General features: G+C 44.1%; 1 protein-coding gene across 1 annotated transcript; it reads left to right on the top strand.

Moving 5' to 3' along the window:
* The first annotated feature begins 8,718 nt into the window (after positions 1–8,718).
* GPR85 (G protein-coupled receptor 85) lies at positions 8,719–9,831 on the top strand. The gene has a single exon (XM_086472864.1). The coding sequence runs from the start codon at positions 8,719–8,721 to the stop codon at positions 9,829–9,831; it is 1,113 nt and encodes a 370-aa protein (XP_086328990.1).
* The last annotated feature ends 2,511 nt before the right edge of the window (positions 9,832–12,342 follow it).

Genomic DNA, 12,342 nt, shown 5'->3' with positions numbered 1-12,342 from the left:
TTGAATGGAATGTATTTACAGTAGTTGAGACATATTGTAATGCAGCTTATACTCAAATATGTACAATTAACTGGATATATTAAACTACAGATGAAAATACATTAAATAAATGAATCACTACTTCTGTAAGACCATTCCCAGTGTCTATGCACATGCTTCATCAAATCCCATCTACCAGATCTGTAAGGAATGGTATTTTATTTTTTGTAGCGGAGAAAGAAGAAAGTCTTTTTCCTCCCATTCCACATACAATTACCAAAACACCAGCAGATTTTCTGGCATAGAAAGAGAGGGGAGAGACTGGATATAGCAAGAACTTCAGTATGCTTGGTCCACTTTCTCTTGATGTTCTGACAAGAGGTTATTTCTCCTCCCCAGGGCAGCAGGGAACAATAGTAAGTGTCCTTCTGAGGTCAGCAGCTCAGGACCTCACTGTAGATCCTGCTGCTGAGGTGTTTCTACAGTGCTGCCCATATTAACTAAAACCTGTTGATGGCATAAGAATTTCAATACTTGCCACTAACAGAAGTTCAGAATTATTCACATTAAAAGATTTGTTATACAGACATACAAGATAGTCCTTATTTAAAACAAAACAAAACAAAACCACAAAAAAAAAAACCACAAAACTTGAGCTAAACAAATTACTCAAAGATTAAATTTTGAATATTACATAATTTATATATACAATTTATGAGGGATCCAAAATGGCAATACTAGAGAAACATTCTCAACCTCTCAAAAATATTACCTCAACAAACATTTCTACCTGGAACTACTTCTTCAGATACCATGAAGGTCTTTTTCTTTTATTCCTTCTCTGGAACTCAGACATCGATCTGCATCACTGTGGATGTGACTGGCTCTATCATTTTTAAGTTACATGTTATCATTCCACCTTGGCTGTGAAAACAAGCAATTTGGTAATTCTTCAGTACAGGACAACAAACATACGGCGCCCAAACAACAAAGACCACATACGAACCTTTCTTTGCCTCTCTGACACCTTTTTTTTTTCTCTCTCTCTAAATCATATATATAAAAAGGCCATTTGTGAAGTCCAGCAATTTAAAAATGTAGCTTATCTTTTTGCAGGCACAAGTAATTAGCAGTGCAATTTAACACTGGTAATTATTCACGGCCACAGTTAAGTTCATTTGCCTTTCTAACTACCTGATGCGGAAGTGAAGTCAAGTAATTGCACATCCACACGACTTAAATTGCTTAGTAACTGAGCTGAACACTGCACCGCTGATTTAACAGTGTATCTATGAAACTTAGATGCAAAAGATGTGTCCAGTCTTTCAAAGGCAGCCCTCATGAACGAACTGGTAAAAGGTGTTTAGAAGCCTGAGGATACAGGTAAGTATCTAACTGAATTTTCAGAGGCGTATTGGTGCCTCACTCCCATTAGGGTCAGACAGAGCAGAGGTTTGCCTCTGCTGGACAATTTTTCACATGCTCAACAGATAAGCTTGTGCGTATTTGCCCTTAAACCTTCATTTATCCTTGTGGGAACGTGCAACATAGATCAACTTTTAAGAGCAAAAATTAAGTTTCAAAGGGTAGTTACGGTAAGTTTTTTTAAATATCTAATTAAATGTTTTTTTGAGAAATATTTCTAAAATGTCTGAGGATCAGGCTAAAAAATTATTATCCATAGGATTTGTTACACTCACATAAATGCAGTTTTGTTGCAGGTGAAAACAGGCATCACTGAGACAGAGACCACTAGAGAGATTTTCAGTGTGGGGTGAAATTTATGTCTGTGCTGAGAGCCAACCCAGAAGCCAGGCACAACCAACAAATGTCTTTACTCCGCAAATACTTTACAAAGCACAGGAACCAAATATATTGCAGGTGAAATTCTCCATTGTGCAGGGGTCTTACACAGGTCTCTGTGTTACATAAGTCCTACTTAAATACTATTCTAAAGTTGCACAAATCTACTGCCCAGGCAAGAAATTTCTCTTGGAAGAATTCCTTGAGCCCTTTGAAAAGGATGTGCTTTGGTAGCATCTATCACAGTCTCTCAAGCAATACATAAATCTTGTGCTGGCCTCTGCACAGGGGTGGGTACACCTTGCAGAGTCTCTCTCCTGTTTTGTAGAAAACCCTACAGTGCTTCAGACTTTGCATTATGCAGACTGGGTAGACACTGCATAAATATAAATTTCAAGTCAGCCAGTAAACACATTAATTACTGAAATGATGAAGAGAATAGGGACAGTAGTAATTTACATTTTATTTATTCACAGCTTCTGGCCCTACACGGAAATCCTCATTCCACTGAAATTGCTGAGAGTTGTTACTGACCTCAGCGAGGCCAGTATCTCATCCCACCTTTTCAACTGATAGTTACTTGTCACCACTAGCCTGCCTTCTAGCCCAGTCTCTACCTCAGAATCCATTAGTGAGATTTCTCAGTGTCAGACTTTTCTCAAAACCCTCTCCGTTCTGAGGAAAAGCTCAAACCAACGAGAATCACCTACCCAGCATCCCCACCTGGCTCACAACTGTGGTATGGGATTCCAGGGCACATATCCTTAAATTAGGTGCCAAGCAGCACCCAAAACACTGCTAGCACACCAACAAAGTCCCTCTGCAACAGCATTCAGCTGTCCCCCACCCCAGTGCCCAAGTTCCTGGCACCTTGGCCATGGGCACCCAAGCACCACCACCACCTCATCGGGAATGAGCTGCCCAGATCTGCAGATGATGCCAAAGACCAAGAATAACAACATAGGATTCTCCAGTAAGGTGATCCTGGTCTCGGAATGGACATAGGGGACCCAATTCACTGGCCCCAGTCCCTTGGTCATTCTTAAATGGTACCTAAATCGCAAAAAATTACAACTGGAATGCAGGATCCTCAGGCACCACCAACAAAGCTGAGTACTTCACCAGTTACTTGATTATTAAATAACTCCAACAGGAGAAAATGAAAGAGCTCTGTACCGTAACTGTCAATAACTTTGCAGTGGGGTTGCCCAAAGCTGGAAATGGTTCACGTCTTTCGATCTAAATCAGAAAATCGGGGAAAGGGTCTCGGCTCTCATTTTCTAGGGAAAGCTCTAACCAGCCTGCTGCTAAGTCTAACGGGGTACATGAATGCTCTTATGCTTACACTTCACTTACACTCTCTCCCTTTACCTTTCTTTCTTGGGGAAATGCAGACTTAAGTAAAACGAAAAAAGACAGGGAAAGATATTTACTTTCCTGAAAGTAATCACTTCTTTCCTCTGAGATGCTTACACAGCATGCAGGTCCTCTGGGGTTTTTTTTGAACCTGCTTCCTGCTGCCCTCAGTGTTGCTCCCCTTACATTGTGTAGCGGGCAGTTTATTCTGGGTTCAGGATCCTTCCTCACGGCAAAGCCCCAAGAAATTCTGCTTGGCTACCCCTAATCTGCTCACCTTGCAACAAAAGCGGCCCCACGCTTTTTTTTTCCTGAGCCTTTCACCTCCCTAGTGCAGCAATTCTGAAGAACTAGTTAGCACAGATCTCTTCACCCGTCCTTCTGTAGCCCTTCTCCTCCTCCCCTTCCGACTGCACGTTCGTTTTCTGGTTCATGCTTCCCAGAGCCATCTTTAACTGACACGTGCCTTTACCTCCCAGACTCCGAAGACCATGACTCCTGGATTTGCTTTCCCTCCGTGGGGGGTGTGACCTGCTCCCGGTACAACAGCTTAACAGAGCATTATGTCACACTCCACCAGAATCTCTCCCTTTGTAACAAGGGCTTCTCTTGCCTAACTCTGCCCTCATGATAAAGAGAACAGAGCGCAATCCACCTGATGTATTTTAGACTCGTGATTCAGAATAAGGCAATCAGGTCTCAGGTTGGACTCAATGATCTTGAAGGTCTTTTCCAACCGAAACTGTTCTATGATTCTATGATTCTATAATCTGTTCCCTAAAGCACCTTTTTCTCACCATTGACCATGATGGGGAACTAGCTTAGTTGTACATCGCTTCAGTCTGGACTTGTTGAACAAAATTAAAGCACTGATTCTCAGATTACACATGGGATGACAAATGGATTTATGCTGAACCAGTGATTGAGCACCGAATGAACTCTGATTACTTTTGATGCTTTGGATTACTTCTAAGCAGTCTGCAACAGGTCCAAAAGAAAAGCAAGTTCTTAAATGTTACACAGCCACATACTTCTGTAACATCCCTAAGAGAAAGCACAGACAGAAAAGGTTAAAAAACTACTGCACTGAGTATTTTTTACAACAACGACGCTGGTGTCGTATTGTTTAACAAAAAAATCATACATCAGAATATAAGAACAGGCCTTGACCATGAACATACTATAGGCATACTGTACCACATACTACAAATCTGCTTCCTAATCTGGCATTGCAAGTGTTTAATTTCCATGGCATTTGGAAAATTCTTGGCTATATTAGGGAGACCAGTAAAGTGCCTGCTCTTGCTGGTGTAGTAGCCACTTCCTTGTCCTTCACATTTTAACATTAAGAATGACTTTAAAGGTCACTGTTTATGTCACTGTGGATACATATATTAACAGCAGAAAAGGGATAGCTGGAGAGGTCTGCTTAGCTTAGCTGATTGTGACATGGGAAGTGCAGATTGAAGTTGTAACTTTAATAACCACCCAAAATACACATTTTTAAAGGTGAAACTAACCCCAAAGATGAGCATCAGCACAAAGTCATCATAATTACGTTCATGGAAAAAAAAAAAAAAAAGAAAAAAGAAAAAGAAAAAGAATTGTGTGATACCTGAGCTTTATGCAAGTTTTCTTCTCAAGAATAAATTTTATCTGAAGCAAGTAACACACTTGAAACGGTGTAATTTTGGTTTTAAACAGATGTATTTTCCAGTGGCTGCAGACCCTTGGGCCTGATCAGCCTGTTACTGAACCTAATTTTGTGTTTTGGCCACGAATTCCAATGACTTTCAGAAAGTGCCAAAAAAAAGGACCCAAACTTTGACAACAGCCTTAAAAAATGCCGGTAGTCTACTCGCGGTCTCAAAGATGTGACACACATTATGAACCAACCCTATAAATCTGTCCCCCAGAAGGATTTATTCTGACTTGAGCGGAAGCTCCCAGTGAAGAAGTTCCTCACAATCCAAATCTCTCGACCCAAAATAAGCTGTTCCTCAACGGCCGTGCAGTCAAAACGAATCACTTACGGGGCAAGCCCGTCTTTATGCTCCCGCTTCTCCCGGACGAACTCCCGCAAAAACTGAGGAGGCGGGAGGGCGGCGGGACGTGCTCCTGCCAGCTTTGTCCTCCCGTTTCCTCCCGGTTTTCCCGCGGCGGCGGCACCCAGCAAGGGCGGGGGCCAGCGGGCGCGGAGGCCGGCGGCAGGCCCCTGCGGCGGCCCAGGCCACAGGCCGCCTGACGGCGCCGCCGCCTCGGCCCGCCGGCCCGGATGACATCATCGGGGCGGCTCGGTGCCCGTCCCCTCCGGGCAGCGGCTCGGGCGCTGCTCCGCGGCGGCGGCCGCTGTCAGCGCTCTCACCCTGCGCACCCAGGGGGAACGCCGGCCCTGCTGCGGGCGGAACGGGCTGACATTAAAATTCATCCCTGCCGCCATGCAGCGCACTTGCAGTTCTGCGCCGGCTTCGGGCTGAATGTTGAGAAGCCGCTTTACCGGCTGCGAGGGGGCAGGCAGCGGAGCCCGGGGGAAGGCGCGGTGGCCTCACGGCCCCGCGGCAAGTACGCCCTCCGCCACCACGGCGCGTTCTCAGGAGCCCTCCCTGGCTCAGGGGCTTAGGAGGAAGGAATCCACCGGGTGGGAATCGGGAGGACAGAAAACGAACAACGAGCGGGAGGATCCCAGCAGCGGCAGCTGAAGAAACCGCCCGGTCCCTCTCCTGACAGGCTGCGACGTGCACCACGGCGGCCGCTTCCTAGCCCCCATTTTAAGCGAAAGGGGCGGGAGGGGGAGTTCAAAGGCATAAACAAGGAGCGCAGGACCTAATTCCTCCCCCTCCCTTTCCTCAAGCTAGCTTGCCCAGGCTCGCCAATAAATCCAGCTCGGCTATGCATCGCGATGGGAACCTGCCGCCGCGGAGGCTGCCTGCCCCTCGCTGAGGAGGCTGAGGCGGCTGCTGCTGCTGCTGCTGCTGCCGCCGCCGCTGGCGGTGGTGGTGCCGAGGCTGACTGCCCGACGCTGAGGAGGCTGCTGCCGCTGAGGCTGCCTGCCCACCACTGAGGAGACTGCCGCCGCCGCGGAGGCTGCCTTGCCCCCATTGAGGCGGCAGCCGCCTCGTCCCCATTGGGGAGACTGGAGTTGCCGCCGGGGACGGTGCCTCGTCCCCACTGAGGCGACTGGAGCTGCCGCCGAGGAGGGTGCCTCGTCCCCATTGAGGCGACTGGAGCTGCCGGCGGGGAGGGTGCCTCGCCCCCACTGAGGCGACTGGAGCTGCCGCCGCCGAGGGTGCCTCGTCCCCACTGAGGCGGCTGGAGCTGCCGCCGAGGAGGGTGCCTCGTCCCCATTGAGGCGGCTGGAGCTGCCGCCGCCGAGGGTGCCTCGTCCCCATTGAGGCGGCTGGAGCTACCGCCGCGTTACTGGGGGAGATTGTGCCGCTGCGACAGGGGAGGACGGGGCTCGGCGCGCAGGGAGGGGGCGCAGTGAGCATGCGCCGCCCGAGCCACTGACTGGATTCTCCGTCAAGGTACCGAGGCAAAAAAAAAAAAAAAAAAAAAAAAAAAGGGGGGAAAAAATAAAGAAAAAGGAAAGGATTGCAAGAAAGAATAATGAAAGACGGCAGAGGAAAATAAACGAGGTTCTAAAAGAGACGGCCAGGATCCAGCAGCCCTGGGCGGGCGGGAAGGAGCAGCTCTGGCATGTGGGGACCTCCGGCACCAACAGGTAGGAGGAGAGGGGCTGGGGCAGCGGGGGGTGCCGGGGCTGCCGCAGCTGCAGGTGCGTGTGGGGAGGGCCCCCCCCCCGCCTCGGGGAGCGGGTCTGGGGGGGCGATTTCCAAAGAAGCGGCAGGATGGAAGCGTTCGCAGACAATGCCTCTTCCGCTCTCCCGAGCTCCCCGCCGCGGGAGGCTCCCGCATGGCTCCGGCGGCTGCGGCTGCCAGGCAGCGGCACCCGGGCTCCCTCGCAGCGCGGCGCAGTCCAGCCCTGCATGGCCGTGCGTGGCGGGGAGCGGGTGTCTTCGTGAGTGTGTGTGTGGTGGGTGTAGATGTGTGTGTGTGTGTGCGTGCGTGTGGGAGTGTGTCAGTGAGCGTGTCCGTGCGGGTCTGTGAGCGTGTCCGTGCGGGATCGGGGAGGCCGGGCCGGCGGCGCGGCGGGGACAGCTCCGCGGAGGAGGGGATCGGCGGGGCTGGCGGGAGGGGGAGGGGGAGCCTGATTTCATGGTTTTAAAACGATGCCATGATCTGATCAGCCTCTGTTTACACAGCAGCAATCAGGCTCTTTTGTGGACGGTAAGAATGGAAGGATTTTGCTGGGATTCAGTGGGAATATCCTTTGTACACCCGAGGTGGCATAGGAAACACTTCGTGTGAATAACGAAGGAGCCTGATCATGACTGCTGTGGCTCCTGTCCCTGGCTCTGGAGGGAGAAAAAAAAAAAAAAAAAAAACCAAAAAAAAAAATCCCCAAAAATCCCCCAGCAGCAGCAGACAGTTCTTTATTTTATTTTATTTTATTTTATTGCATGAAATGTGTTCTGGTACGATTCACTGGGAGGATTAGTGGGAATCGCGGAGCACTAATTAGCTAAAAAAATCAATTTATTATATGTTTATTTAAGCATAACCAAAACCATCCCTCCCGAAAGGATGGGCATTATATCTTGGGTGTGTAGCCTATTTTTGCTCAGTATTTACACTGACCATTGCTTATTACGAATTATGTTGATGCTTTAAAGATTTGCATTAAAGCAAAGGGGGGGGGGGTGTTAGACCCTAAAGCATAGTGCTATTGACTGTCTGGCATACCTGTTTATTTGAAAGGCTAAATGATAAAATTATGGTTTATAGGAGGAAGGGAGGGGGATAATGAATACTGTTTCTCTTACAATGTGCATGAACTAACACAGTGTGATGAATGTGCTTTGGTGACTTGGGTTAAAAAACATAAATTCTGCAGGGTTTCTTTGGGTGTGATCCGTACCAACACAGCAGCTGCCTCTAAAACATTGACAAATACTGTAGCCATAAAATAAATGTAGGTAATGTCAAAATATCAGCAGTCTTTGGGGATTTTTTAAAAAGATGTCAGTGATTAACTCTTGGGCTCGCAAACTGGGAATCTTTTGATTCATAAAATCTCTGAGGCTTTAACTGTAAAATTATATATGCTACCAAATATAAGGGGCACCGGTCAGTTCTGAAACTGTAACAAGCCAAATCTGTGAAATGCCAATAATCAATCATGCTAAACAGTAAGTATATTAAAAAAAGCCTCATGATTTTTAAAAACAAACAATAGTACTCAAATTTACAACTTCATTTGGTTCTCCATAAATTAACATCTTTGTTAGCACTTTCTGACATCATTTCTTGTTAACTTAAGAACTGATAGCTCGATTTTTTTTCAGATATTTTGATGGCATGACAAATCAGAAAGAAGAGGATGTACTGTATGACTAGACACAAGATCAGTTCTGTTTGTGGATTACATTTTCAGTAAGATGTATGGATCTATTTTTTCCTTGTTCTTATATATAGATCATGAGACTTGACTGAGGCAATATACATATCATCCATCCATCTATGGCGAACTACAGCCATGCAGCTGACAACATTTTACAAAATCTCTCTCCTTTAACAGCTTTTCTGAAACTGACTTCACTGGGTTTCATAATAGGAGTCAGTGTGGTGGGTAACCTTCTGATCTCCATTTTGCTAGTCAAAGATAAGACCTTGCATAGAGCTCCTTACTACTTCCTGTTGGATCTTTGCTGCTCAGATATCCTCAGATCTGCAATTTGTTTCCCATTTGTTTTCACCTCTGTAAAAAATGGCTCTACTTGGACGTATGGGACTCTTACTTGCAAAGTGATTGCCTTTTTGGGGGTTTTGTCCTGCTTTCACACCGCTTTCATGTTATTCTGCATAAGTGTCACCAGGTACTTAGCTATTGCCCACCACCGTTTTTATACGAAAAGGCTGACCTTCTGGACTTGTTTGGCCGTTATCTGTATGGTGTGGACCCTCTCTGTAGCCATGGCTTTTCCCCCGGTTTTAGATGTGGGCACCTACTCGTTCATTAGGGAGGAAGACCAATGCACTTTCCAGCATCGTTCCTTCAGGGCTAATGATTCCTTGGGATTTATGCTTCTTCTTGCCCTTATCCTCCTAGCCACACAGCTTGTCTACCTCAAGCTGATATTTTTTGTTCACGATCGCAGGAAAATGAAGCCAGTCCAGTTTGTTGCAGCAGTGAGCCAGAACTGGACTTTTCATGGTCCTGGAGCAAGTGGTCAAGCAGCTGCTAATTGGCTGGCTGGATTTGGAAGGGGTCCCACGCCTCCAACCTTGTTGGGAATCAGGCAAAATGCGAACACCACAGGCAGGAGAAGGCTACTGGTTTTAGATGAGTTCAAAATGGAGAAGAGAATCAGCAGAATGTTCTACATCATGACATTCCTCTTTCTGACCTTGTGGGGTCCCTATTTGGTAGCCTGTTACTGGAGAGTTTTTGCAAGAGGGCCTGTAGTACCAGGGGGATTTCTAACGGCCGCTGTCTGGATGAGTTTTGCCCAAGCTGGAATCAATCCTTTTGTCTGCATTTTCTCCAACAGGGAGCTGAGGCGCTGTTTCAGCACAACCCTTCTTTACTGCAGAAAATCCAGGTTACCAAGGGAACCTTACTGTGTTATATGAGGGAGCATCTGTAAATCTTTAGCCTTGTGAAACACTACCATTCTCTGCTAAGCAATTGTGGCCTGTAGCCATGTCTTGAGGAGAAAATCAAGAATGGGATGTCAGCAGTTGTAAGGATTTGGGCAACATTCTGCAGTCTTTGCAATAGCTCACCTCTAATCCTATTTTAAACCTAAACGTGTTCCTGCTGACCACTGCTGAAGGTTTGTAATTAAGAACAAAGGACTGAACTACTGCCCTGAATTCCTTTATGTGGTTGAAATCTAGATTATGAAAGTAGCAGGTGCTAAGTATCAGTGCTAAATGCTGTGTATATCACTACATAAAATAAGACCATCAAAAAGATTAGCATTGGACATCTTAATAAATTAAGTTGATATGAGGTTAATGTGTTGATAAAACTAATTTTAGACATCTGAAGACCTTTAAAACATTTCATACAATTATTGTTTTGCAAAGACTGAAAACTGGGGACTCAAGTACTGTAACTGATTAAAGATGTGCCATGCATTATTGGATTATCACACTTACAAATCTGTTTGCCTTGTGAGTAAGTTTTGGGGAGCATTCCAAAGCAGTATTTTTGTTCAGATTTAGACTTTACTTTTTTTTTTTTTTTTTTTTTCCCAAATATATTACTCTTTCTAAATGCCATTTTCCTTAATGGTGAAAATACTAACATTTAACTGTATTCTGTGTTTTTTGCTGATTTGGTATAAAGTTTAATAGACTCTTATTTATATTTTTTAAAAAGCTAGATATCAGTCTGTTAGGCAACGTTAATGATAATATCCAGTCATAATTGAACAGTTATAATTATTCAGAATAAACACATGTTGCCTTAAAGGGTTATCTAGTATCTTCCATTTTGTTTAGCATTGAAGCAAATAAGCAAGGAAAATTGAATCAATAACTCTGGTCAGTCATTTGGGAGTGCATGAAAGATCACTTAGTCCTCTTTTTTCCCTTTTACTCCAATGGTTCCCAAAATCAGTATGCACATCACTGGGATGATATGATTTTTTTTCTAGGTGTGCCGCCCTTTCTAGTTTGTTCTGAGAAACACAGGCAGTTGATGTATGTTTATATTTTAAGACAGCTGTCATGGGGAGACCGCAGCCTTAGTATGATATCTTGCACAATTTGTGAAGCATTTATTCTACTGAAGGCACAGTCTTGTTTATATTTTCTGCACATTTTGGTGTATTGGTTGTTTTAAATTATTTAAGTTTTAACTTGTGAAAGCATATAATATGATTTCTTAGTATTTTAGAAATACATTAGAGTCTGTGAGTCTTTCCTTCTTTAAGATACAGATGTGTGGATTTCAATATAAAGTTGCATTTGCCAAAATTTACCTGTGTAGCTTGTTAATTTTCTTGGAATAAAATTTTACATTTTTCCAGTTATACAATTAACCTTTTTTATTTTGTCTAGTGAGCTAGCATGAAGTACTGAGAATGTAGCCATTATGAATTATTATCCTTTGCAGTCACTGTATTCCCAAACTGTAAATGCATGAATGATGGGGACCACAGGATTGATAAATGATATTATCTACAGTAGCACTATTGTGTAGTTTATCATAATTACCCATCTATCTGTTCTAATATGTCAGTTATATTTAAAGTTACAACACAGTATTTGACATTAACTTCAGTTTAATTTTGGAAAATGTGTATATTTGAAGCACAACATCATGAGTTGGTCAATCATAAAGAACACGGATTTTTCTTAATTTTTGGAGAGACAAGACTAGAGGTCTTAATTCAGTATTGGCATATCTTGTCCTTTGTTGTAGTTTTATGACCAGCAAGTTAATATATACATACACAAGCAGCAGTCAATAACGGAAATGCTTAAATTTGTATGATAACATTATACAACATATGCAACAATTCAGAGAGTTGTGTCTACATATGATCAGACAACTTGATCAAAGATTTGGTGAGCAATCTGTTTGACCTCACTTACACTTTTATACTGAGGTTGATTGGTTGAGAGGCATGGCTTTATATACTGTGTTGAAACAGAAAAAAATTGCTAAAATAATGAGTCCTCGTCAGTACAAGAATGTTTCAGAACATAATTTGAAACGGGACCAATAAACTTCTACCAAAAGGACTTTTTTATTACACTGAAAAAGGCTTTGAAATTAAGGTAGTTAAGCAATTGTCAAAGATAGCAAGAGTGAATAAAAACTGAATCGTGTGTTGAGAAAAATTCTGAAAGTTATCCCACTTAAGTTTATTAAAAGGTTGATTGGCAATAACTTCAGTCTAATTTCTATAAAATAGTAACCTTTACAAGGAACATTGATATTACATATTGTAATAAAGAAGTACATATAAATAAAGTTGTAAATAGTGTTATAGTTGTAGAAGTAGTCGGTTCTGAAGATTAGCTGGAAAATTTTCAACTATGAAATTTCAAAAGCTGCAAATCTGGGGCCTGACCTAACTCCTAATAAAGTCAGTTGGTGTTTTCCCATTAACTTCATTTGGAGCAGAA

Source organism: Leptosomus discolor, chromosome 1, assembly GCF_034619465.1.
Source record: "Leptosomus discolor isolate bLepDis1 chromosome 1, bLepDis1.hap2, whole genome shotgun sequence".
Taxonomy (NCBI): domain Eukaryota; kingdom Metazoa; phylum Chordata; class Aves; order Leptosomiformes; family Leptosomidae; genus Leptosomus; species Leptosomus discolor.
Note: the sequence above shows the minus strand (reverse complement) of the source record. Positions and strands in the feature narration are given on the sequence as shown.

What these genes read in the sequence shown, in the direction of transcription:
- GPR85 (XM_086472864.1), top strand. Translation starts at nt 8,719, where the DNA reads ATGGCGAACTACAGCCATGCAGCTGACAACATTTTACAAAATCTCTCT.